The following is a 27,479-nucleotide window of genomic DNA, read 5'->3' on the forward strand; positions in this document are numbered from 1 at the left end:
CCCGCAACACACAATCTCTCTATATTATTGTGGCCATTGACTATATAACCAAATGGGCTGAAGCGAAAGCGACACGTAAGGCAGATGCAAGGACAACAACCAAGTTCCTCTTTGAAAAAATCACACGCTTCGGTTGTCCTTTTGAACTTGTGAGCGATAATGGTATGCATTTTATAAATGAAGTGATTAAGGAGCTCACAATAAATTTCATGATATCCCATTATAAATCTACTCCGTATTATCCGCAAGTGAATGGCCAAGCCGAGAGTACCAATAAGACCTTAATATCTGTTCTGACAAAAACTGTTGAGGCTCATCGCACGGATTGGGATCTAAAGCTTACGACAGCTCTATGGGCCTATCGTACTGCGTGTACAAAGTGGCTATTAATTGCACACCATTCAAAATGGTATATGGCCAAGAAGCAGTCATGCCGTGGGAATTTATAATTCCTAGTCTTCGTGTTGCTACTCAAGAGGGTTGCGATGGTAATCCCTTAGTAGAGCGTCTGTATATCCTTGAGCGGCTAAATGAAGAAAGACAATTGGCTGTGTACAATGCCCTTGTGGAGAAGGATAGAAGGAAAAAATGGTTTGATCACCACCTGAAAGACAAAGACATCAAGGTTGAGGATAAAGTCCTGATGTATGGAGTGCGTAACGAAAAGAAGAAGCTCAAATATGCTGGTAAGGGACCGTATAGAGTATGTGAAATTACCCCGCAAGGTACCATCCGAGTGGAGACTCTCGACGAGACGGAGTTGAAACTATTGGATTCCTCAATGGGAGTAAATTCAAAAGATACTATGACCCCCTGAGCCAAGAGGAGTTACATGCAATCCATCAGAAGAAGGCAGCTAAAGAACAAGCTGAGCTTAAGAAGATACAAGCAAGAATTGAAGCCAAAGAACGTCAACAGCATGCTAGGCGCCAACGAGAAGCCAACTTGGGGATTACGCAAGCATTTTTCGAGGAGGCAGAGGAGGATTCACTGAAATCTGACCTACCTCTAAGATACCCAATTGAGTTACAGAGTCCTTACGGGGAGGTGTTGTATAATGCATTATTGGATACAGGAGCTCAACACAATTTGCTATCATATGGCGTGTGGTGTCAACTTGGAAAACCACCTTTATCCAAGAGTGCTATCCAAGTTAAAGGAATCAACAAGAAGAAAACCCCTGTCTTAGGAATTTTGCACACTCCGGTTGCTTATACAAGGGGACCGTAATTCAAAGCTTTTTGGTTATGCCTGCTGGTACCATGGAGGGGATTGTAAACTTAGGGCACAAATGGATGTTAGCCACCAAGTGTAATATTGATTGGGAAACCAGGCGAGTTACAACGCAAGAATCCGCTCTCGGTCTGACCGCTCAAAATCCCGCACCTAAGTCATCAACTCTGGACAAAATGCTAGATAACGAAAAATCACAAAGTCCAGTGGCAAAACCATCTTTGATTGTTTGCCACCCCTCTAACGCTTCAACGCCAAGAGTGGAAACAGGCAGTGTGGTCTCCAAGTCTTCGCTTACTATGCCAAAGAGTACATACAAATGGGTCCCAAAAGCTTCGTTAACAGTTACTTCCCCTGCTCAATCTCGTTCAGACAAGAAGCCTCGTAGAAGGAAAGTAGCTACCCACCCGAGAAAGGGCAATGTAACATCACGATGGATCCCTAAAAAATTATTAGTAGCCCAAGGGTACTACGAAGGGAATGACCAGATTTGGGTCCCTTAACATAAGCTGAATCCCTCTACATCACCTATAAAACCTTGCAAACCAAATGTTGCCACCCCAATGACAATTCAAGACCGTGGTAAGGGAAAGGTAACATAGTACTCCGCACCACTTCTTCCAGAGCTAGTTTGGATTCCCAAACGATATCGATCAATACCACCAAGCTCAGGAAGGGGGAGCCACATGAAGTTTCTAGCTCCTCATGCCAGGCACACGTTGATATAGAAGTTTCTTCATGCTCTACACCTACTCTTGTCAACACCCAACAAGAGACCGATGAGTCTATGTCTCCCCTTGTAAAAGTATCGTCAGAAACCATTTCCTCCATTCGTTCATGGGAGCGTACAATACCATCTCTGCAATTTGATGTGGCCACAAGGGTCATAAAAAGCTATCTGCCCACATCACCACCTATGACCCACTGGACAAATTGGTTCCAAGAGGCTGCAACATCATTGCAAAAAATATGATCTACCCAAGGAAGGGGGGAGCATGTACTCACGTTCGACATTCTCTTGCCTCCTCCCCTAACCATGTAATTGCCAAATTCAAGGGGATGTATATATATAGCTTCATACACAGAAAAGAAAAGAAAAGAAAAAGAAAAAATAGTAAAAAGAGCAAGAGCACATTAAGAGGAGAAATATCCGTATATACAATCAGGAACTAGATTGACCTGTCATAAACCTACTGATGCTATATCTGTGTTTGCAGATATGGCAGATGCACGATCATCACACACTTCATCCACTCCCACCTTTGGTGAGAGGTATCATCTGTACCTTTCTCAGATATTTCACATGTGCTATCCTATAATTAAAACCGAATTGGATCATATAGATGTACTAGCCAGAGAGGAAAATGTTAAGGAATTAGAATGGCTAATACGCCTATTGACCATGACTGAACCCTACTCCGTCGAGGACGTATCCCCGATAGCCCAAGACTTTCCTTTTCCACAAGATGACTATCCTCGCATGGTTACATTCTTGATGAGTTTATGTGGATGGGAAAACGAAAATGATATATCTGATGACGATGAATGGACGGATGAAACTCATGGCACTACTGAGGCTGACTTTATTTATTTGGATGATGCGGATAGAGGCTTAGCCTTAGGGCTAGAGCCAGGACTCTACAACATCCTCTTACCATATCCTCAGTAGTAGTGTGGTGACTGGTAGGTAGGTTAGTGTTTTCAAGTTGTTTCTAGTTTGGAGTCCTTAAACGAGTCTTTAATTTTTCACACTGATGTGCCTCTCGAGGTATAGTGCTTGTTACTTGATTGTACAGGTTGAAAAGTTTGAGGTGGGTTCGCTTCCAAGTCCTGAGACCGCCGCAAGGTTCATCATAAATATCTTCATCAAATTGCAAGCTATCTCATCAAATCAAGGAGATCTCCAATTTTAGGTGTAATTCTTCCATGCCCACTCTCTTTAATTTTTACTGTTCGATTAATTGCATGAACTATAATGCATGACCACATGGAAATTGTCAAAGCACTACTTAGTTTTTGAAGTTGCCTGATGTGTTAGTGTAAATCATTAATGAGTTTAACCTTATTGGATATATTCTTGAGAATGCATGCAGTCTTTAGTTAACCTTGGAATACAATTGTCTTAGGTCTAGGGTCAAACCATCTTAATGTTTGAACTACCTGGCTGTGTGTGTGTTGACTTCTAAGACATAGCTTTTACCCCTTCACCACCATGTTTACTTGATGATGCATAGTTGCCTTGCTACTACAACTTTCCAGTTTTGATATCATTCTACATTTTATAGCATAGTCCTTTGCCATGTGCCTTAGTTTACCACAGTAATAGCACTCTATGCTGTTTGCACTCTGATTTCTTTATCAACCACCTCCATCTCTCTGGCTCAACCTATATCTAGAGTGGCCTCTTCACTTGTTTATACATTTAATTCATGTTACTGTTGCTGCCCATGTTTTTATTTCCAAAACGGCTTCCAAAAAACTTGTATAATTGAAATTCCCATGGAGGAGGAATGTTGAGATGGAAATTTCGGTCTAATGGACCATTATTGTGTTAAGGATATGAATAATATGATCTGAAAGAATTATTATCTGATGATGAGTTCTATATAAGGGATCTTTATCCCAGGATTTTGTTGGGTTCACCAAACTATAAGGAACCCCAGAATCATTTGGATCTTAAGGGAAAGAGTTGTCCTCTAGTTTGCGAGATGAGGACATCTCGCGTTTTTTAAGTAGGGTAGGATGTAAGATTCCTCCCTCCATCTTTTGAGGTGTGCAGGTGTAAGAACCTCCCCTTCTGATCTTATAATTATTCCCCTCTCTGAAATAAAAGAAAGATCCAGTTTTACCTTATTTTGGCATGGAGAGAGAAAATGTCTAGAGGGAGGTAATTCAAATTTGAGATATTTTTGGATATAAAAATTCTCCTAGTGTCTAAAATAATTTCCCCTGAAATAGAAATTCAAAAAGAACTTTCCAATGTGCAATTGGAATTAATTAGGTATAAAGGAATTTAGCCTAAGGGTCTAGATTTTTCAGAAATTTTTAGATTATGGTCCAATTAAGGTTCCTATGAACCAATAAGATTAATCCAAATGTAGGGAGGAGATAAATTGAAGAAAAAAAGAAAAACAGGTATTTATGCATCCTGTATATACATAATCATAGAATCTGTCACACTGATAGACGACTAACATAGCACCTTTCTAGCCCTTTCATGCCATGCTTTATATTCCTGCACTTGTTGTGGTGTCAGATTTTCTTCAGCAATCTCTGACTTCTTTTCATCACTTTGATGAACTTCCAATATCCTTTTCCCACCAGAAGGAAATTGGTCTCACTGAACTTCCATGCTTGGAAGTTATTTTTATCCAGCTTCTCGCTTACAATCTGGGATAGACTCTCAAACATGATTACCTGCAACTTACTAAACAGTGTTGTAAAAAACTTCTACACTTACAGCAACAAATCTATAATCTCCAACATAGTGGTATTGTAAACCTGTTATACTGTAATTATATGTGAACTAGTTACATAAACATACGTCTACCAATACCTGCAACACTTAGATTCTCCGCACATACTATCCTGCAACCAAATTTATAGTGTAACTTTACACTAAACTAGAAATTGGGCATACATAGTCAAAATTGACACTTCATAGAATGCTTGAGGAAAACTTGCAGACCTAAAATGGGCCCCGAAACATGCCCGAGTTGTGCTAAAACATAGTTAACTAAACACAATATAATCTTCTTCCTCCACCCAGATAGTGACTTCCATGTCTGCCCCGTAGCTCTTCCACAGCTACCAAAGGTGTTGCTCCAAAATCAAGAAGGGAAAGAGATTTACCCATGTACTGCTTCCTTGCTTGCCTTGTTCTTGCCATTTGCTTTTTTTTGCTCTTAGCTCTCATAGAAACTGGAGCTCTAATACCATAAAGAGAATGCGGGGGAGAGAGAGCTTGAGTTCCTTTCAAGCAAACACACACACACACACACAAGAGAGAGAGCTTGAGTTCCTTTCAAGCAAACACACACACACACACACAAGAGAGAGATCAAGACACAAGAGAGAGATGAATGGCTGAGTTTTATTATATCTTCTTCTCTTCTCTACAACCATAAACTAAAGAGACAAGAGTACAAACTATAAGGAAAAGTACTCTTCTACTATAACATACAATGGTCGATCCATAGTGTGAGTGCGACTATATAAGCAAGTATTATAACTCTACCATACTTTAGTAATCCAAATATGGTTGTCACATAGTGTGTCATCCACCACCGGTGCCATATCAACTACAATCTTTTTTTTTCGATGCCTATGCAAACATGTTATCACAAAAAATAGTTGCAAGTTGAGTGACATCAAGAAATCCACCAGGACTAGACGATAATCTTCTAAGCAAAGTGGCTTGGCATGTTGCTATAATTAAGTAGAGTGGTTTGGCATACTGCTACAATTAAGGCTTTGTATTCATCTTCTATAAATGATATAGAAACAATATATTGTTTCTTATAAAACCAAGAGATGGCCCCACTAACTTGCTATCATCACTTGCATACACAAAATCTAAAAAATCCTAATGCCTTATAGGAGCACCTCCCCAACCTCCACTAGCTCAGAAGAAGAGTTGATACTAGTTTCTTTTGGGGACTGGAGCATTGTAGAATGTGCTCCAATGCCTAGAGGAAAGCCCAACTAGAAGTAATCCCTAGTATGAGAGAGAAAGAAAGTGCCTACAATCCAAGATTGATAAGGTAGACAAGATAAAATGATATTCCTGGATGTGGATGTGTGCCATGGTTCAATGCTCGGGTTGCATTGCATCCATTGGACATAATATTAAGGACATCATTTTTTATTTTGGGTTGTTGTGCTATTGCAACTCAGCCACACCGAGGACTCTAATTTTTTGGACCCGGTAATGACTGCTAGTTGATGTCCCATTGCTTTGTATGTTTTGAGTACTAAGCCTTTAACTTTAAGGTACTAACCCTTCAAAACACACTAGTGACTGCTAGTTGATGTTCCATTGCTTTGAATGTTTCGTATGTTTTGAGTACTAAGCCTTTAACTTCAAGGGACTTCGAAGTAAAAAATAAAAGTGATGCTAGCTTATTAAAGTGATGCTAGCTTATTAAAGTGATGCATGTCGTTACAAAAAAGGTTAAGTCATTATGCAAAAGGTAGGGGCTTATGTCATGTATTCTCTCTCTAACTTGTTGAAGGGATGCATGCCATTATTACAAAAAAGGTTAAGTTATTACACCCAAGGTAGGGGCTTCTGTCATGTACTCTCTCTCACTTTAAGATCATCTCTCTCTCTCTCTCTCTCTCTCTCTCTCCCCGTTATCAAATATAACATTTCTAAAAAAGACCAAGGTAAGATTCTTATCAATGATGAATATAACATTTCTCAAAAAGACCAAGGTAGGACTCTTATTATCCTCTTGTTCTTAAGTCTTTAGCTTGGCTCACAACCATGGTGGGCAAGTGCAAAAATGGTAAGCAACTATAAGGATCACCCGAATGGTAGGATACACATTGCTTATCCTATCGAAAACTAATAGTTGAGAGTCTACATACGTAATACGTATTGATTAGAGAAGCTTTAAAAGTTTTTCTTGTTAGGCCTTTGGTGAACCCTCCTTTAGGTAGATGCCAAATCAATCCAATGGTAAGCCTTATGTTACTTACAGATCCATATTGAGCACGATAGGGTATGAGCCTGAAGGGGGCATGCATGGATGCATGCACACATGCTAGTGTGGTTGAAGCCGTTGAGGAAGAAGTGAGGCATATAAAACTATACCAGAATTCGAAGAATGCACACATGGTTGGTGCAAACCATAGATTGCGTGGAGGGAATCATAGCTCGTAGGATGAATGCAGCAGCATTGTTCTCATTGTGGATCTCGATGTTTTAGGCAATGGCACCATCGTTCGCCACATGACATGCCCAATCTCTTTATACGTATAAAAAATGCTATGGTTATCCATTGGTGGGGTCTATATTTCTTGCAACTACAACTCACATTAACACTTCCAAAAGAAAACATAAAGCCGCTGGTAGATCTCTTGTTTGTGAAACTAGGGGTACGAGGCACAGGCACAATGCTTCTAGGATATGGGTGGACTCCGTGGACTTCCAAACAACTTTAGTAGGTTTTCACACATTCTCTCTATCATAGTCATTTAGAGATCCTTAGGTGTTATTTTGGCCATGTAGATCCCATACGTATAAACGCCCACATTCATCCATTATGCTTGTGCCACCCAACGCTGATAAGGTACTGGCAATAACATGCAGCTAGAATTGAAGCCGAAGCGTTCAGTCACTTCGACTGTGTAACTGATTTTTGTGGATGGCAAGTGTGTTGCATGCTCTCAATCCAAGCTTTGCCCAACTGGTATCTCCTCTCACCTGTCGAAATGGAGGAGCTCCATCATCAGGTAGCAGAAGAGTATCGGTGCGCGCCATCAGATGCCTTGTGGCGGCTCCGGGTTTGTCACCCTCCCCATCATTTCTCTTTCTGTTGTTTTAAATACATACATAGATTTTCTCATAAGAGGATACAAGGGTACATATTTGGGTTAAGAAGGTGTCAAAAAAGAGCTCCGGGTTCAACATTAATGGCCAAATCTGTGTTTCATAGTCATTAAATTCTATTTTTGGTTCTGCTAGCCAGGACCATGTGTTAGTATGTATGCAGTATGGTCAGCTTATCTGGTTTTATGGACTCTAGAGAATCTGTGAAGCCTTTACATCTGGAGTTGTAAAGAGGCTAGCAGCGTGTGGCACAGGATTGTCCTGCTTATGTCTCTTGTTAGGAGGGAGCCATTCTATCTCTCATGGGCATGATGGCTCATGGAGGCTGGGCTGCAGGTTTTCTATGAGGCCACTCCTTATGGTTTTGCTTTATATGCCGAACGAGATATGGTTCAAATAATTTCTTTGGGTGAGTTCCACTGATGGCTTTCCACAATTGGGAGATTATTTCTAATGGCTTGGCATGTTTGGAGATCTCGATGTGTTGAGGCATTGTGGGCATTTCACTCGCAGTCTTTATCAGTTGTATGGGCTGATGCTACTCACACTCTTGCCACCATTTGGGGCAAGGGATTTTCTACAAAGTACAATCATAAAACATTCATGCATGCTTGGGGAGATGGCCCCTTTTTGACCAATGCTGGTTCTAACATAGTTTGGAACCACAGCATCCCTCATTGGTCTAGTCAGCCATGGCTTATTGCATTGGCTGGGGTTTTATAAGTATTTTTTAGGAAGGTGAATAGGCAGCATAGGGATTTAGCTATCTCATTATTCACAAAGTACTGAAGACTCCAAGGGCTAGGACAACCAAGAGGAGGCTAAAGCAAATGTGAACTTGAAGGTCAAGAATAGGTCTTCTTTAGGCTGTTGTTTTCTCGCCAAGGAAGGTCTCCAAGAAGTCAGTCTTTTACATCTTTCAATAAAGCAAATACACCATTGTTGGGGGGCCCTTTAGAGGGTATTTGGGACCCAATCGGGTGTACTTCTCTCTCTCTCTCTCTCTCTCTCTCTCTCTCTCTCTCTTCTACATTGCGCAATCATCAAGAACCAAGGTGTTGAATATTCCTTATCAAAGTATAATCGTGTCTGTAAACCTTCGCATGTTAGTGGTATCAAAGCTTTGTGTTTTGGTGAAGAGATTTAGCCAAGAAAAAAAGAGTTATTTTTTTTCTCTTGTGTTTTTGGTTTTTAGACACCAGTAGCACTCCCATTCTGGTGTGACTCCTGTCCCTCGAAGGACGGTTGGTTTATAGCCTCTGGAAGCGACCGAAAATGTCTCCCACACACATAGTGGATGGTTTATTTATGGTCAGGGAAAAACTTGACCACTCCCATTATGGCGAAATCTGATGATGAGAGAGAACACCATACCCCTGGAGAAAATGTTTCTTCTATAGTGACTGTATCAAGAAGCCAAGTTGCCATTGGTGATACTACAAACGCCATGTTCCAGGAGTTTATGTGCATTGTAGCGTACAGATGCTGGGGTGCAAGGCTTCGATACAGGCCTTCAAGAAGCAGATATGTTTTCAAGATATCTCGACACCCATTTCTACCCCCTCTCCTCCGCCAGTTATCACCGAGATCCCTTCCCAGATCTCTGCTTCGGCTACCTCCATTGCGGAGTTAACATAGCAGCCCCGTGCTTTACATGATTTATAGGTACGGGAGTTAGAGCTTCGAATGCAGGTGGCAGCTCGTGCTACCGCATAGGAGCAACAAAGACAGCACGTGGAGCACAAGTGGTTCCTTGCAGCTCTCGATGTAAGGACGATATCGATAACTTCCTTGACTCACCTTCACGAAAGGGTGAATTTTAGTAAGTATAATGGTAAATTCAACCCCACAACTTTCTACTCATGGATTCATTAGTTTGAGGCTTATTTTACCATTGGTTGGAAGTAAGATGTGGAAAAATTTGTGTCAGGTAGCTGCTACATAGAATGGAAAGCTATCTCTTGGTACACATTAGGCCCAAGCGAATTCCCACTTTGGGGTTGCTGCTTATGAATGGGACTAGCTTGTCATGGACCTCAAGAAGCGGTTTCTACCGCCTCACTATCTTGAGAAGCTTGAGGATGAGTACCGAGGATTGCGCCAGAAAGCGTAGACAGTCTTCCAATTTGCCAATAAAGTCACTCATTTGGCTTTATAGTTGCAAAAATCAGAAGATGATAAGAAAGGTCACTTTTTGTATGGTTTAGGCATGCAAATCCAGCGGGATGTGTGTATGTTTGAGCCACAGACTTTTGATCGAGCAATTCTGCTTGCACAAAGTGCTGAGATGAAATACAATGGTGGAAAACTGAAGACCTCCCAACCTGGAGTAGCCAAGGCAATAATTGTCAATGGCAAGGGCCATAACTAGCCCCAATATTGGTCTACCTTGTAAGCCTTTGGCTCCAAGAACTCGAACAATGCACCTCACCTTACTCCAGACCAGAAGGCTCAGGCTGGTAAGACAAGTGGCAAGCTTAGCCCCGAGGAGCACGAATAGAATAAGGAGGGACAATGTTTCTTTTGTCATACAAAAGGACATACTTATAGGGCATGCCCTAATAGGACTTATTCACAGACCGCCACTCCCATCTCAACAGCTTGTGTGTTGAGCTAGTCTCGCTAGTCCTCCAGTTCCCAATCCTACGGTTGGTTGGTGTCATTGTCAGCCGGGAGCTCGAAGATAAGGAGAAGGGAAACTGTGACTAGGAGTATGAGCGCAATGAATTGCTCAAGATATTTGACTATATAGGTGGCCAAAGAGTCGTCGCCCTATTTGAGCGCGGTAGTACGGAAGACGTGGTCACGGAATAGGCCGCTCGGCGAGCTCATTTCCCATTCACCTTGGTAGATAAGTAAGTGGATGGATTTAGCACAGGCATGACAACGAGCATGAAGTTTGAAGCTTGTCATGCTATCCCACCGAAAGAGAGACTTCACCATAGAATCCCTCCTCCAACATACCACATTAGCGAATGTGGGGTCCCTTTGATCGTTATAGTTGATGCGCTCCAGTAAGAACTGAAATTGTCCATTCTCATCATCGGGTAATGCTTTCGGTAAGAAAGCATCCCTAACTCCTGTAGGATCCTGTCATGTGCATCAGCAATGCCATGGACCTTCTCAAGACTAAATCCAGAAGGGGCAAGCAGATAAAGACTATGAACCAGTAGAACCAGAATATAGGAGCTTCAGGTGTAGCATCTGAGGTGAGCATGGAGCAGGACCAAGTGGGATCATGGAGAGGGGCTGTCGGCTGCCAGAAAAGGGATGCTGGCTGCCAGAGGAGCTGTCGGCTGAAGTCAGCCGAGAGGTAGGGCAGCAGGCGCATCAATGACAAGGACAGCAGTCGGGCAGCACCAAAAAGGGTTTGTTTGGACATGGACCTGGCCGACCAGCAGTCGGCCAGCATAAAGTGTCCCAAGTCCCATATAAAAAGGGCTCTCATGTTCAAGGTTTAGTGATTCAGCCCACTAGGGGTTTGGATGAGTAGGGTCCTAGTCTAGGGCAAGGTTTTGGTGTTTTACCACCTTTTCAAGAGGGCAGCCAAGGGCTGCAAAGACATGTACCTTTTTGTACCATAGTATATACTGAATTTCCAGCACTTCTCTCTCTCTCTCTCTACTCTCTCTCTACCTGCGTTTTTGCATCAGATGGTGCGTTTTTGCATCAGAAGGTTCTCAAGAGTGTTTAGGGCTGAAAGAAGACTCCCAGAGCTTCCGCGCGTTACAGATCCGTGAAAAGTGAGAGTGCTTTGTAGGTAGGATGAAACAAAGCGGCAAGGCCATGGATAGGCCTCTTCATCCACTTCCATCTCTTCTCCACGATTGCCAAGATAGCATCGCGTGGAGGAGTAGCGTCAAGGGGATTACTGAATTTTGAAATAAAGAAAGAATATATTATATGAGAAAAAAGAAAGAATTAGTATTTAGATTCATCATTCTATTTTAGTTTATTGAATTATTCTTATTCACCTTCTTAGCATATACTCTGGATCAAGCTTATCTAGGGATGAATCTCAGCAATGGCTTGTCTCATAAAGTGAGTGAGGAGCCCTATAGTAGCCGACTCCATGTTTTTCATGCGTAAAACCCTATACAAGGGAGTAATCGCAATGAATGTGGCGCGGACCTGGCGCAAGAACTCCTTTCTCAAGCATAGCCGTTGAATGACTCTTGCCTCATCGACACATGAAGGTATCTCACTTTGTATCCATTCTTGCCACTCTGACGAAACCATTGTTACCTTGTTACGTGGAGCTTAGGCATCACATCATAAAGGTGCTCTAGAAGAAGCCACATGTAGGCAAAGCGCGTCGAGGAGGGCGTGTTCATCTCCAAGTCGCTGTGATGGCGGAAGATAGTGAGGGCCTTGGCCTTTTGACTGAAAAAAGTGACTATGATTGGCTTGTGTCACCATAGTCTTCACCCACTCTAACTTGCCTATGTCCTCCATAAGCAAGTCAAAGTAGTGCGAGGCGCAAGGAGTCCACACTATGGACTTGAACTCCGCCTCAAGCAAGCGGTCCATCTTGCGGCAATTGGACGCTTTGTCCATAACCACTTGAACCACATTTTCGGGGACAACCTACAAGGATGATGGATGCATGAAATTTGAACGAGAATATGAAAAATAAATGAGACTTGAAAGTTCAAACTTGAAAAAAAGGCAAAGGCTAAAGCTTCAAACTCAAAATTGTATCCCATCTCAATTATGGCTCGTCGAATGTGGCGATAGATGAAATCGCCAGAGGTCTTCTTTCTTGCCTTTCCGGCATCCACGGCCTGCAAGAAGTAAGTGCCAAGAGGGCAAGACACTAGAATGTTGAGGATGCCCCTCTTCTTTCTATCGGTCCATCCGTTAGAGAGGATGGAACACACCGTACTTTACCTATCCCGCTTGGACGGGCTTGAGGGTTTTGTTGATTCTCTCCTTTTCTTCATCAAGTGCCTTTGTGCGCATGTCATTGTAGGTGATACCATGCCAAGGGCCATGGCATGGTCCTACTTCGGCAATGGCCCTCACTATCCTTTGCCATTGAGGAGTTTTAAGGACACGAAATGTGAGATTGCACTAAATGACCGTGTGTGCAATCTCCACATTTGCCTCTTGTTGCTTTGCTCAAATCCAAGAGAGAGAGGTCACATTCGCTCCAATGGTGCCTCCAAGAGTGGCTTGCCTCTTGTGTGGAACCTCAAACTCACTTGGTCTCTTTGATGAGGGGTTGGAGTTGGTCAAGGAGAAGAAGGATGTAGAGAATGATGTGGAGGATGTATCCTTTTCCGGCGGGATGACTACGTCTTGAGCGGCGGCAACGACTGGGGAGACTCTTCCACTATCACTTGTTGTTCCAAGCAAGGAGTACTTTGTCACGTGCATCCCGCACTTGGATGCCACATAGACATATCTGTACAGAAGGTGTAGGACCTGGGATGGTAAACTGGTCCCATGTGAGCCCAATCCGGGACGAGTCAGCGAGGGATCCATCCCAGTCGTCCGAGGTCAGGTGTGCATTATCCTGCACATGAGTCCAAGGTCAGGTGTGCACTGTCCTGCACATGAAACAGTGTCAATCCGCGTTGTGAGTCTCCCTCTGGAATGATGTCAGTGATTCTGTGTATCTGGTATGGTACTGGATGCCAGATCATTGTGTAGGTAGTTAGGGTTTGCTTTTAGGAAAAGGGGCCAGCCCATAGGGCTACCCCGAGTCTTTGTGTGGGCATGGGGATAGTGTAAAACCACCCCCATGAGGGCCAGGCTGCACAGCCTAATTATGGCTGTAAGGGCAAGTATGGGGCTGCCCAGTCCCCAAACAGCCTAGAAACAGTGCCCAAACCTGTCTTAAATCAGGCGCCTGATGCCCAGCCAACAAGGGAAAGAAGCGCAGCTTTTTATAGGATTTTTCTAGCATTTAATGCTTATATTCAGTCATGGGGCAGAATATATACTGGCCGCTTGGTTTAGAACTGGCCGACTGCTTATTGGGAGTAGTATAAATAGGAGAGCCACAATCCATTTGTGTTATCTCATAATTCTCCAAGTGCTCAAGCAACCAAAGGGCCAGGATAGCCAAGGGCTTGCTAACGCAAAGGGGTGAAGGACTGCAGGTCAAGCTCAGAGATTTCTTAGCCAAGAAAGGTCAAGTTTTCTTGTATTTTCTTTCAGATTTACATCATTCTAATAAAGCAAATACACCATCCGTGGTGGGGGTCCTTCAGAGGGTATTTGGGACCCAATACTGTGTCCTCTCCTCTCTCCCTCTCTCTCTCTATTTTCTGCACATCTTCATTCAGTTTTGTGCGTTAATTCCGTCGCAAAAAGTGTGCTGATTTCTGAGCATTGAAGTTACTGATCTTCCCCGAAGCTTCCGCATGTAACAGTGGTATCAGAGCCTACTTCAAGTGCAAAGATTCAGCAAAGAAACCATAATTTTTTCTCGCTTATGTGGTTGGTTTTGAGATGCCGGTGGACTACCCCTTTCGGAGTGACTCCTGTCCCTCGAAGGACGGTTGGTTTTTAGCCTTCGGAAGCCTCCGGACGTCTCCCACACACACAGTGGATGGTCAGATTGCGCTTCGGAAAGGAAGTGCGTTTTCTTGCTATGGCGAGCTTCGTAGACGAGAGAGACCAAGAACCATGGGATCAGAGTGCATCGGGCAGCCCAGCTAGGGCACCAGGCTTGAGTGTTACAGATATGTTCTAGCAGATGATGCGAGCAATCGCAGACCAGACAACCAAGTTGGAAGAGCAGAAGGCACAGATTTTGGCTCTGGAAGAGCGTACTCGTTCTCCAGCGTCGCGTTTTCCATCTCCTCCTCCCTCTCCTTCTGTATCCTAGATTCCAGATCCTCGACACAGGGACCCCCTTGCAGTGTCACGACCGCAACCGAGCTCTTTGCTTGAGTTGCAGATGCATGCATTAGAGATCTGACAACGTGAAGACGAAGCAACGTGAAGACGAAGCCTTGTGACGCGTGGAACACGAGCGTCACCTAGCAGCTTTGGATGCCAGATTGACACCGGCGGCGCTCTCGAATCATTTTCCCGAGAAAATGAACTTCAGTAAGTATAATGGTAAACTCGACTCCATAACTCTCTATTCATGGTTGCATCAGTTTGAAACTTACTTTGCCGTAGTTAGAAAGACAGATACTGACAGAGTGATCGTAGCCAGTTGGTACTTGGAAGGTGAGGCCATTTCTTGGTGGACTCAGTGCTGAGTGGGCTCATGCCCACACCAGATTAGGTATGGCAGCTTATGGGTGGGACGAGTTTGTCTGTGACCTTAAGAAGCGGTTTCTACCGTCCCACTACCTTGAGCGACTCGAAGACGAGTTCAGGGGAGCGCGTCAAAACGCGTAACCAGTCCTTCAGTTTGCCAATAGAATTTCGTCTTTATGTTTGCAATTAGGCTTATCTAATTCGGACAAGAAAGGGCAGTTTTTGTATGGCCTTGACACGCAAATCCAGTGGGAGGTGCGTATGTTTAGGCCAGCCACCTTTGAAGATGCACTCTCGCTTGCGTAGAGTGCAGAAATGAAGCATAATGGTGGCAAGCCCAATACTTCCTAGCTGGCTACTCCCAAGGCTACCGCCTCAGGGGGAAAAGGCCAGAACTAGACAGAGTCTTCCCCAGGACAGAGCCCGGGAGCCTCTGGCTCCAAGAACTCGAACAATGCGTCTAAGCTTACTCTAGACCAGAAAGCGGAGGCAGGCAAGACAGGTGGCAAGTTGAGTGCTGAGGAGCTTTCTCAGTACAAGGAGGGTAGATGTTTCTTTTGTCATACAAAAGGACATACTTGTGACATGTGAGAGCTTATGACCGTAGTAATCACAACCTTAGTCTGACTAAACTGCACTTAATAATGTTTAAGAGATAGACAAATTGGTGTCAATGCAATGCAGCTATATTAGATGAATGAATGCGGTTACAATGAGATCCAAATGGATCTGTACTGCTGAATATGCTGCCTATATGCTGAATATGCGGGATGAACTGCTGTCCACTCTTTCCCTTGTCTCCTGGGAAGGAAACGCTGAAGGGAGGCTTTGGAACAGATGCTGAATGCTGACCTGATGATGAAACGCAGATCTGATGGCTGATGATGATGCGTTTGCTGAATGCTTGATGCGTTAACTGGATATGATGCTCCCAATGCTTCCTGGAGGAGATGCGTTGGAGAACACACTGCTGAACTGATATGTGATGATGTTCTCAGCCCTTCTGGAGTAGAAACGCTGAGGGACAGAGTGCTGAATGCTGAATGGATGATACTGATGATGATGGGCTGAAACGCATGATGATCCAGAGGAGGATGCGCTTGCTGATTATGCTGCTGAAGATGATCCTGAATGACTGAATATATATGGGTGAGAGGGCTGGTCGGCCAGTACATATCTCCCATAAAATACCAATAAAGCCAGTCGGCTGCCTCATAAATGCCTATAAAATTGCATAAATGCCTGAATAATGCCTGATGACTCCTGATGATGCTAATGATGCCATAGAATGATGCCATGTCACTGTACACCTGACTGGTGTGCACGTGACATTCCCCGCTGCTAAACGGTTGCTGGGTGGATACCTGGCAACCTTTGACTCCTCTGTGATCCTTCTCCTCCGAACCACTGCCCCCTTCTGTCTTTTGCTGGGACTGAGGCCGTCTGCAGGAGTGAAATCCTTTGAGCCAAGACTCCATGTACTGCGGGAACTGAATGGCAAATACCTGAGTCACCCCTGACCTGCCTCTGGAAACCTTTCACCTACCATCTCCGTCGTACCTGAAGCTCGGAACCTCCTGAGGCGATGTTGGAGCAAACTTCCGTCTTCTATGGAAGAGAAACCTCCTGCTGCTGCCAGTTGAAGCCCAAAACTTATGTCCTCCTTTGATGATGGATGTCATTCTTCCCTGAGAGTTCATGGGTAACATGTATGCAAGACTGACTGCTAAGATGGCTACTATGCAAGCCATGTGCAACCCTATATGCTGTGCAGGAATGCAGATGGATGGGTTACTGATGTATACCTAAGGGAAAATCCCTAAGGGTGGCTTGCAAAATTTTGAGAACTGGGTTTAACTGTGCGGAAGCGATAAAAATGATGTCTGACTGAATGACTGATGGAATGAACATGCTCTAAGGCTGGTTACCCTGTAACGCTCTGATACCAATGTGACATGTGAGAGCTTATGACCGTAGTAATCACAACCTTAGTCTGACTAAACTGCACTTAATGATGATTAAGAGATAGACAAATTGGTGTCAATGCAATGCAGCTATATTAGATGAATGAATGCGGTTACAATGAGATCCAAATGGATCTGTACTGCTGAATATGCTGCCTATATGCTGAATATGCGGGATGAACTGCTGTCCACTCTTTCCCTTGTCTCCTGGGAAGGAAACGCTGAAGGGAGGCTTTGGAACAGATGCTGAATGCTGACCTGATGATGAAACGCAGATCTGATGGCTGATGATGATGCGTTTGCTGAATGCTTGATGCGTTAACTGGATATGATGCTCCCAATGCTTCCTGGAGGAGATGCGTTGGAGAACACACTGCTGAACTGATATGTGATGATGTTCTCAGCCCTTCTGGAGTAGAAACGCTGAGGGACTGAGTGCTGAATGCTGAATGGATGATACTGATGATGATGGGCTGAAACGCATGATGATCCAGAGGAGGATGCGCTTGCTGATTATGTTGCTGAAGATGATCCTGAATGACTGAATATATATGGGTGAGAGGGCTGGTCGGCCAGATGGGCTGCAGTCGGCCAGTACATATCTCCCATAAAATACCAATAAAGCCAGTCGGCTGCCTCATAAATGCCTATAAAATTGCATAAATGCCTGAATAATGCCTGATGACTCCTGATGATGCTAATGATGCCATAGAATGATGCCATGTCACTGTACACCTGACTGGTGTGCACGTGACAATACTTCTCGGGAGTGTCCTAAGAAGCCTCCAAAGGCCGGCTGCTGTCTCCACAGCTTCCATGGTGAGCTTAGCTCCCACATAGACCCTAGTGGCTGCCCCTAGTTCTTCAAATCCCGGTGCTTCAGTTGGAGCAATTATTAGCCGGGAACTCAAAGATAAGCAGAAGGGCGCCCATGACCAGGAGTATGAGCGCAACGAATTGCTCAAGTCCTTTGGCTACATAGGTGGCCAGAGAGTCGTTGTCTTGTTTGACAGCGGCAGCACGGAGGATGTGGTCACGGAATAGGCGGCTAGGTGTGCCCGTTTCGACCTGACTTCGGTGGACAAACAGGTTGAAAGTTTTAGCACAGGCATGACAACGAGCGTCAAATATGAAGCTCTAGGTGCTAAATTAGTTATTCAGGGCATAGAGTTTGTGCGTGATTTTATGGTTGCCTCTCTTGTAGGAGCAGACATAATTTTGGGTATTCAGTGGTTTGACAAGTTTCTTCCCGATGTCAAGTGGGACAAGCACACGTTCCAGATCAATCGGAATATGTCAAACGCCCCAGTGACCATTAAGTGTGAGCCAGGAATTACGAACTTTCCGCTCATAAGCCACTTACAGGCTAAGCGAGCAGTCAGGAAAGGCGCACATTGTGCGATGATATACATTTAGACAGCCCAGACGATGGCCAGTGCTTTCGAGAAGTACTCGGCTCTCCATGAAAAGTTCCAGAAGATTTTTCTTCGGGACAGTCTCGCTTCCTAGCTTCCCCTGTCCAGACCGGAGGACCACAAGATTGACCTCCTCCCAGGCTCGGAACCTCCGAGCAAGTTTCCGTATCGCCTTTCCAAGGCAATGGAATGGAATGGAAGTTGGACCGCCAACTCCAAGAATTGTTGCAATTTGGCTTCATCCGCCCAAACGTGTCACCATTTGTAGCACCGATCTTATTTGTCAAGAAGAAAGATGGGTCTTCTCGATTGTGTGTCGATTATCGTGCACTCAATAAGCTGACTATCAAGAGTAGATTCCCGATGCCTCGAATTGATTATATTCTCAAGAGGCTGAATGGAGTAAAGGTGTTCTCGAAACTTGATTTAAAAAGTTGGTACCACCAGGTGAGGATTGTGGAGGGGGACATCCCCAAGACAGCCTTTCGTATGGAACGGGCCCACTATGAATTTGTGGTCATGCCATTTGGCTTGACGAACGCCCCAGCTACATTTAACCGCATGATGATGCGTGTTTTCCGGGATTTGATTAGAAAAAGTATGTTTATATTTTTGGACGACATACTGGTATTTTCAGCTACGGTTGAGCAGCATGACATTGATGTGGAGAAAGTCCTTAAGTTGCAAGAAAGCAATGAGCTCTACGTCAATGAAAAGAAGTCGGAATTTTATCTGTTCTAGGTGCATTACTTGGGATACATAATTAGTGTCAAAGGCATTCGACTTGATTTGGCTAAAGTGGCCGAGATTGTCAATTGGGAAATACCTCTGACAGCCTATGACATCAGATCCTTTGTGGGTATATGCCAGGCATACTCCATCCACATAGACAAGTTTTCTGACCTCTCGGCAGATTTCACCGATTTGCTAAAGGGAGTGAAGACAAGAAGGCAACAGATTCGAATGACTCCACGAGCGTTGGAGGCATTCAAGAACCTCAAGGTGGCTTTATCAGAAGCGCCTTCTTTAGCACTTGCCTCGTGGGACGAGCCATTTCAGGTGATCACAGATACGAGTAACATCGCAATTGGAGGTGTGCTACAACAGAATGGTCATCTAGTAGCTTACATGTCTCGTAGGTTATTGCCCGCAGAGAAAAATTACTCAATCTATGATCGTGAACTCCTAGCAATTATACAAGCCTTGAAACATTGGAAACATTTTCTTTATGGCGGTGACTTTGAGGTTCGCACTGACCATCAGGCATTACGCTGGATTCAGACAATGCCAAGTGCACAGTGGAGTGATCGACAACACCGCTGGAGCTAGATATTCCAGCAATTCGGTGGTATGATTGAGTACCTTCCAGGAAAGGCCAATCTAGTGGCCGATGCCTTGAGTAGGAAGGGACAAGTGACTTCGATTCAGACCACTAGACTCGATCTTGTTGGTACAGGATTAGATGACATGAAGCACACGTACGCAGATTTCGAGGAATTCGGTACATAGTGGAAACAGGCATTGGATGCCACAGGACCATGCCACTTTTTGATACGCGATGGTTGGCTTTTCTACAAAGGTTGATTGTGTGTCATGAAGTCGTTCAGGGCAGCTCTTCTCCATGATGCCCATGACGCCATTACTGGTGGTCATGGGGGCATGAATTCGACTCTGGAGAAATTGGAACGGCAATATTATTGGCTAAAGATGAGGTGAGATGTGTTTACATATGTACAACGCTGAGATATTTGTCAAAAGGTGAAAGCTCCTCGCGGAAAGAAGATAGGGTTATTACAGCCCTTGCCAATTCCTGAGGGTCCTTTCCAAGATATTTCAATGGACTTTGTCACGAATCTGCCTCCCAATCCGAGTAAGCATAATACTCGGTGCTTAACTATAGTTGATAGATTTAGCAAATTTGTTATGCTTATTCCTTGCAGGGCCAATGTGACCACCGAGGATGTTGCCAGTTGTTCATTCGGCATTGGTACCTGATTGGCGAGATTCCCAGGACCATAGTGTCAAACTGAGATGCCAAGTTTACCAGTCATTTTTGGAGGGCATTGTTTGATAACTTTGGTACTAAATTGAATTTTTCCAGTGCATTCCATCCACAGACGGATGGCAAGACAGAGATATACAACCAGTTGACCTTTGATGTGCTGAACTGTTATGTCCACGATCAGCAAGGTAAGTGGGAATCTTATTTGCCTTTAGTTCAAGCTGTTTTGAATGATTCTTTTTCTTCAGCTATTGGCAGGACTCCATATGAGGTAGCGTTTGGAAGACCTTTCCAGTCGTTTTTGACCAGGACCTCGTCTCCTGTACCTGAAGCGAACAGAGTGACGGAGTCTTACCAGTAGATTCTAGAGTCAGTAAAAGACAGATTGGCTAAAGCGCAAGAGGCGTCGACAGGCCAATAAAGACCGAAAGGATATGAAGTTTTCGGAAGGGGATTGGGTTTATCTTCGGATTATGAAGCAAAGGTTGAAACATGTGGGCAAGCGATGCCCAAAGTTGTCTTTTAGGAGCTTCGGACCTTTTCCCATCCAGAAGAAGATTAATGAGGTGTCTATGCAATTAAAGCTACCTCCAAGTTGGACTATGCACGATGTGTTTCACGTCAATTAGTTAAAGCCATATGTAGATCCTATCCCTTCAGAAGTTAAAGACGAGGCGGAACCAGCTATTATTGATGAAGCAGAAGTTATGGTTCCAGAACAGATCCTTCTGTACCGTTTCAAGCATGGCTCCGGCCGAAGGCAAAGACAGTTCCGCACGTAGTTTCAGGATCGAGGGACCTACGAAGCGGTATGGCTTGACAAAGTTTTTCGAAGACTATCCGGCATTATTGACGGATTATTTGGAGGCTATGCAGCTTCCGTCAAGTTAAGCAGAAGGGGATGTCACGTGCATCCCGCACTTGGATGCCACGTAGACATATCTGTACAAAAGGTGCAGGACCTCGGATGGTAAACTGGTCCCATGTGAGCCCAGTCCGGGACGAGTCATCCAAGGATCCATCCCAGTCATCCGAGGTCAGGTGTGCATTATCCTGCACATGAGTCCAAGGTCAAGTGTGCACTGTCTTGCACATGAAACAGTGCCAGCCTGCGCTGTGAGTCTTCCTCTGGAATGATGTCAGTGATTCTGTGTATCTGGTATGGTACTGGATGCCAGATCATTGTGTAGGTAGTTAGGGTTTGCTTTTAGGAAAAGGGGCCAGCCCATAGGGCTACCCCGAGTCTTTGTGTGGGCATGGGGATGGTGTAAAACCACCCCCATGAAGGCCAGGAAGGCCTTGGCTGAACCCACCAGCCATGGAGTGGCTGTAGGACAGCCCTAAGGGTAGCTAGGGGAATCCTACAGGCTGTACAGCCTAATTATGGCTGTAAGGGCAAGTATGGGGCAGCCCATACAGGCTGCCCAGTCCCCAAACAGCCTAGAAACAGTGCCCAAACCTGTCTTAAATCAGGTGCCTGATGCCCAGCCAACAAGGGAAAGAAGCGCAGCTTTTTATAGGATTTTTCTAGCATTTAATGCTTATATTAAGTCATGGGGCAGAATATATACTGGCCGCCTGGTTTAGAACTGGCCGACTGCTTATTGGGAGTAGTATAAATAGGAGAGCCACAATCCATTTGTGTTATCTCATAATTCACCAAGTGCTCAAGTAGGCCAGGACAGCCAAGGGCTTGCTAACGCAAAGGGGTGAAGGAGTGCAGGTCAAGGACAGAGATTTCTCAGCCAAGAGAGGTCAAGTTTTCTTGTATTTTCTTTCAGATTTACATCATTCTAATAAAGCAAATACACCATCCGTGGTGGGGGCCCTACAGAGGGTATTTGGGACCCAATACTGCGTCCTCTCTTCTCTCCCTCCCTATCTCTCTATTTTCTGCACATCTTCATTCAGTTTTGTGCGTTAATTCCGTCGCGAAGTGTGCTGATTTCTAAGCATTGAAGTTACTGATCTTCCCCGAAGCTTCCGCATGTTACATACTTCTTCACATTGCCATCGGCAATGTCTTGAGGGATCATCTTGCAAGGTGCAATTTGCCCCCTATCTTGGAGAGAGGTGCAAGAAGCCTAGTGGCACTACAGTGTAGACCTTGCCACAATACTTGCAAGTCCACTTTCATGCCCCTGACTTCCCCTCATTCTTCTCATGGATAATGGCATGCAAAGTACAGGCTTCGTGCTTTGCTCTCATGGTGAAAGAGGAGAGAGGGGTCCTGGGAGAAGGAAAGGGAGAGGGAGGGAGAGGCTTGAGCAAGAGGGAGAGAAAGAAAGAAAGATTTTATTAACGTCTTCCAAAAGACCGAACTCGGCCTATGAGACAAATCGGAGTACCTGTATGGGGTATCCTCTGTCATCCCAACAAAATGAAAAAGTACTGAATAAAAAAGCTGAATCTGGGTGTGCAGGGGATGGAGAGAGAGAGAGGGAGAGGGAGGGAGGGGCTTGAGGAAGAGTGAGAGGCTTGAGGGGGAGGCGTGAAGAAGAGGGAGATGCTTGAGAGAGCCTAGAGGGGAGAAAGGCTTGAAGGAGAGCTTGAGGGAGAGGGTTGAGTCGATTGACTCTTGAGCAATGAGCACTTGTGAGGGGAGGGTTGAGCACTTGAAGTTGTGAGGATGGGGTTGGGGGAGGGGCTATTATATAGGATGCAAGCAAAGGCTAAAAGCCTAAAACAGTCCCCAAAAAGCCCAAGAAACGGCCAAAAAAATGGTCAAAAAATAATAATAATAAAATAGTTGACTAGATATGACCGCACCTCCATCGTACCGTCCGTATCGAACCGGACCGCCTAGGCGGTGCGCAAACCGGGTGCCACTATGGTCCAAGGCCCCGGGATACCTAACTTTTTGGTCATTAGCCATATCCAAGCAAAACGAGAGATTCAGAAAGGTGCACAATGTGCAGTGATCTATATTCAAACCACCTAAACAGTTGCTAATGCTTCTCAGAAGTACAAGGCCTTGCATGACTGGTTCTAGAAGATCTTTCTTCGAGACAATCTTCCCCCTAAGCTCTCACCATCTAGACCGGAGGACCACAAAATTGAACTCCTAAGCAAGTTTCCATGTCGCCTTAGCAAGGCCATCGAAACAGAGTTGGACCGTCAGCTCCATGAGTTGCTGCAATCTGGTTTCATACGCTCTAGTGTCTCCGTTTTCGTAGCCCCGATCCTTTTGTCAAAAAGGAGATGGATCCTCTCGACTTTGCGTAGACTATCGTGCTCTCAATAAGGTGACAGTCAAAAGCAAGTTTTTAATTCCTCGGATTGACTACATATTAGAGAGCTTGATCAAGCTAAGGTGTTTTTGAAGATTGACAGTCGTTTGTGGGCATTTGCCAGGCATATTCCACCCACATCGACAAATTTTCAAATGTCTCGATAGCTCTCAGTGATCTGCTTAAAGGTGTCAAGACTCGGAGGCAACGTATTCACACGACCCCTCGTGAATTATAGGCTTTCGAGGACCTTAAGGTTGCATTATCTGAGGCTCCTTGCTTAGCACTAGCCTCTTGGGATGACCCATTTCAGGTGATCACCGATGTAACATTGCTATAGGAGCGGTCTTACATGTCCCGTAAGCTGATTCCTGCTGAAAAGAACTACTCGATTGGAGCTCGTCGCGGTGATACAGGCCCTTAAGGATTGGAAGCCCTTCCTCTATGGGCGACTTTTGAGGTCACAATGTCATTACTGGGGGTCATAGGGGCATGAACTTGACTTTGGAGAAGTTAGAAAGGCAGTTTTGTTGGCCAAGGATGCGGCGAGACATGTTCACACCTGTGCAACACTGTTTGATTTAACAGAAGGTGAAAGCTCCCCGTGGGAAGAAAGTACGATTGTTACAACCATTGCCGATTGTGGAAGGACCTTTCGAGGATATATCTATAGATTTTGTGATGAATCTGCCTCATTCCTGTGGCGATTGTCTCATCCTATGTCTACCTTGGTGTCACTTTCAATGGCCCACGCTACCATGGTTTTTGCAGCACATGCCAGTGTGACAGTGGGATATGCAGCCTTGAGCTTACTTGAGTGTGCTTCCAGTCACACTTCCAAGAGTCTAGGACGAAAGTTGGCATTTTGACACCCTCGCCACACCAGCGTTGATGTATAGAGCAACCTTCTGGGGGGGCCATGTTTATCCGTTGAGGATTGCCAGCGAATTGAGAGGCCCCCTGTCATGATGTTCTCCCATATGATCCACAGAGCAGGCCATCAATCCAAAACCAAATTATGCAGGCAGAGTTTGTTGTAGCCGTGATGGTAGTGGATGCACTCTTCCAAACAGTCACATACCTCCATCGCATCAAACATGGATCCCCATAGGTACTTGAGGCTTGCGCCGGAGTCCTCGAGACAACTAGCACTCGAGGGCCATCCTAGAGTATGTTATGCCCGAGTTTCCACTTGGTTCTCAGGACATGGGTCCGCATGGACCGCCTCCCACCTTTTTAGTATAGTTTAGACTCCCCTTTTCTCTAGCTCTATCATGAGGACACCAACCAGGTTATCCGATTAGATCTTCCGGCCTCTACACCCACTGCACATGGACAGTAGCCAGGCTACTTGAATGTTCACATGTCCCATGCCATGTGGATTGTGGTTGGCCAGATACGTGTTTCATCCCACTGTCCTCAGAGTGTCGAGAGGGAGAGCTGAGCGCGTCTTCAGAGCTAGGGAGCTCATACGGAGACTTAGGGAGGAGAGGTCTGCAAGATACGTGTTTCATTTCATTGTCTCAGAGTGTCGAGAGGGAGACTCAAGTATATAAGGGGCCAATTTCCTCTTGGTGAGGCATAGACAAGTACTCGTGGAGATTCTTGAAAGAGATCTGGTGAAGATTCATCATCCACTACCCTCTCTCCACACACTACCTATCTACTCCACCTTAGCCGGCGGCAACCATCCGAGTAGCGCCCATCTCCTCTCCAACCACTGTTGCAAAGCCATTGTCGCCGGCGTTGCTACCCGTTTTGCCAGCGTCGCTGCCACTTCCGCCGGTGCTCCACCGCCTATAGTCAATTTTCGCCTCGTCATTGCCTCTGTACCGCCCATTGACGAGTGCCAGCTGCGTCTCCAGCAGCTGCTTCTGCGCGCCTACGCCTCCGGCTGCCGCTTCTGTGCGCTTGCGCCTCACTGTCGCTCCTATGCGCCTTGACGAACTAGGTTGCGTCACCAATGTGCTTATTGCAGCCGCTTTTGCTGTTGCCCCCAGTCGCCCGCTGGTACTAGCCAGCAGTGCTAATAAAAGCACCCCTTGTCCCACCACTGCAGAGTCTCGAGCACTGAAGATGCCGCTTGCAGGAAAAGTTGCCACCTGCGCTGCCCTCAAGGGAATCGCCGCTTGCGCCTTCAGCAGCGCCGACTGCGCCACCTTAGAGCGCCGCCGCCAGCTTCTCCAAACACCCAAGAAGGAGAGGTTGCCTTTGGGATCACATATTCACCACCTCGGTGTTTGCTTTCTCGGGATTGATTTTGTCCGGACTGAATATAGAGAGCTGTGTGGATATTTGGGGGGACATCAGTTTGATTCATTGGATTTTGGTACTAGCCCGGTGTATGTCTCTTGTGGGTCATCCTCGTGGTGAGCTTGGCATCAGTTATCTTGTGCTTGGACATCGACTCGGCTCGACCTTGACATCGGCACTTTTTTTTGATATTGTATTCATTTGTTGTATTGGTCTTGGCTTGGAAAAGCCCGTGGATTGTTCCTGAAATAAATTCTTGAAGAGGGGGCAGGGCTTGTTCCCCGCTAAGCGTGTACTGTGTGAAACCCCTATTCCCATCTCTCTCTCTCTCTCTCTTTATCTCTTGTACACGTGGTTGCATTTGTCACTGCACGCTCCGTTCGGCTTACAGTGATGTCAGAGCAAGGATTTCTCTTGAAGAAATCTTTTCTGGGGTGACAAAACCATGTCAAGAGTCGAGGGAGACCAAGGGCCTCAAGAAGGGAACAACTATAAAGCCAACCTAGAGCATCAAGGAGGGATCCAAGGTCACCTATCTGGTTCTCATGAGACTGCAATCATGACATCAGCTGAATATCGAAACTTTCAAAAGTTTAAAAATTATCTTCAAGAAGAAGAGTTCCTAGCTTGGAGAGCCAAGAAGGAACAAGACTATAGAAGAGCTCAGATGCTCGAAGACTTTATCAAAGACCAGACCACCGAAGTTGAAGGTGTGGAAGCCGCCAAAGCATACTTACGAGGTAAAGGGGTTACCATTAGAGAAGAACCCAAAGTCACCCGATCCATCACTCATGGAGGACAGAGAGAAGCTACCCCTAGATCTGCGTTATCGGATGCAGCTTCTTCAGGCCTAGCAAAAGAGAAGAAGACAAAGGAGCCTTCAACCGGCAAAGTGGACTTCAAGCCGGGAGAGAAAAGCATAAAGTTTGATACCTTTTATGGAAAGTGGGACACCCAAAAAGCTCTATCCTTCATCAAACAGTTTGATGCCACCTTTGGAGGAGAGGATCTCTCCGAAAAGTCCAAACTCCGCACGGTTCGTATGCTCTTAAAAGATGCTGCCTTGAATTGGTGGCTAAAAGTGGTCCAAGATGGGACCAAGCCTACTTCATGGGCTGATTTCAAAACCATGTTCAACAAGAAGTTCCTTCCCGCAACCTTCGAGGCAGATGTACAAAAGGAATGGGATGAAGTAAAGAAAAAAGCGGGAGAAAGTGTGGCAACATATCTTAATAACTTTTCAACTGTCTCATTGAAGTTTACCTCATATACTCCTATCCCACCATTGATGGAAATGCGAAAGTTTGTCAATGGATTGCAACCAAAGCTTTTGCAAGCAGTCTATATGATGGAACCTAAAACCTTGCAAGCCGCGGCATAAGAAGATAGATCCGGCCATTGATTGGGTTGGAAATAAGATTAGGTTTCCTTTTAAAGGCAAGAATGTAACTTTTGATGTAGGAGTTGAGGGGAATTCTATTCCACTCATTAGTCATGTACAAGTTCCTAGAGCAATAAAGCAATCTATTTCCTCGTACTTGATATATATAAGAGATCCAAAGGACTCTGAGGGTGATGAGTCACTCTCAACTCTTGATCATGAAA

General features: G+C 45.1%; 1 protein-coding gene across 2 annotated transcripts in view; it reads left to right on the forward strand.

The window, feature by feature from the left end:
• Positions 1-7,420: 7,420 nt before the first annotated feature.
• Positions 7,421-27,479, forward strand: part of LOC147620809 (protein IN CHLOROPLAST ATPASE BIOGENESIS, chloroplastic-like) — a 62,810-nt gene continuing 42,751 nt past the window's right edge. The window contains exon 1 of one of the 2 annotated variants that reach the window (XM_086825090.1): positions 7,421-7,743. In XM_086825090.1, the coding sequence (XP_086681216.1) occupies positions 7,605-7,743 (139 nt within the window). In that variant the 5' untranslated portion in view covers positions 7,421-7,604. The remainder of the gene's footprint in view (positions 7,744-27,479) is intronic. The other variant, XM_086825089.1, reaches the window with a different exon arrangement.

Source organism: Cibotium barometz, chromosome 31, assembly GCF_041138505.1.
Source record: "Cibotium barometz isolate CiBa-2024 chromosome 31, ASM4113850v1, whole genome shotgun sequence".
In the NCBI taxonomy this organism is placed as follows: domain Eukaryota; kingdom Viridiplantae; phylum Streptophyta; class Polypodiopsida; order Cyatheales; family Cibotiaceae; genus Cibotium; species Cibotium barometz.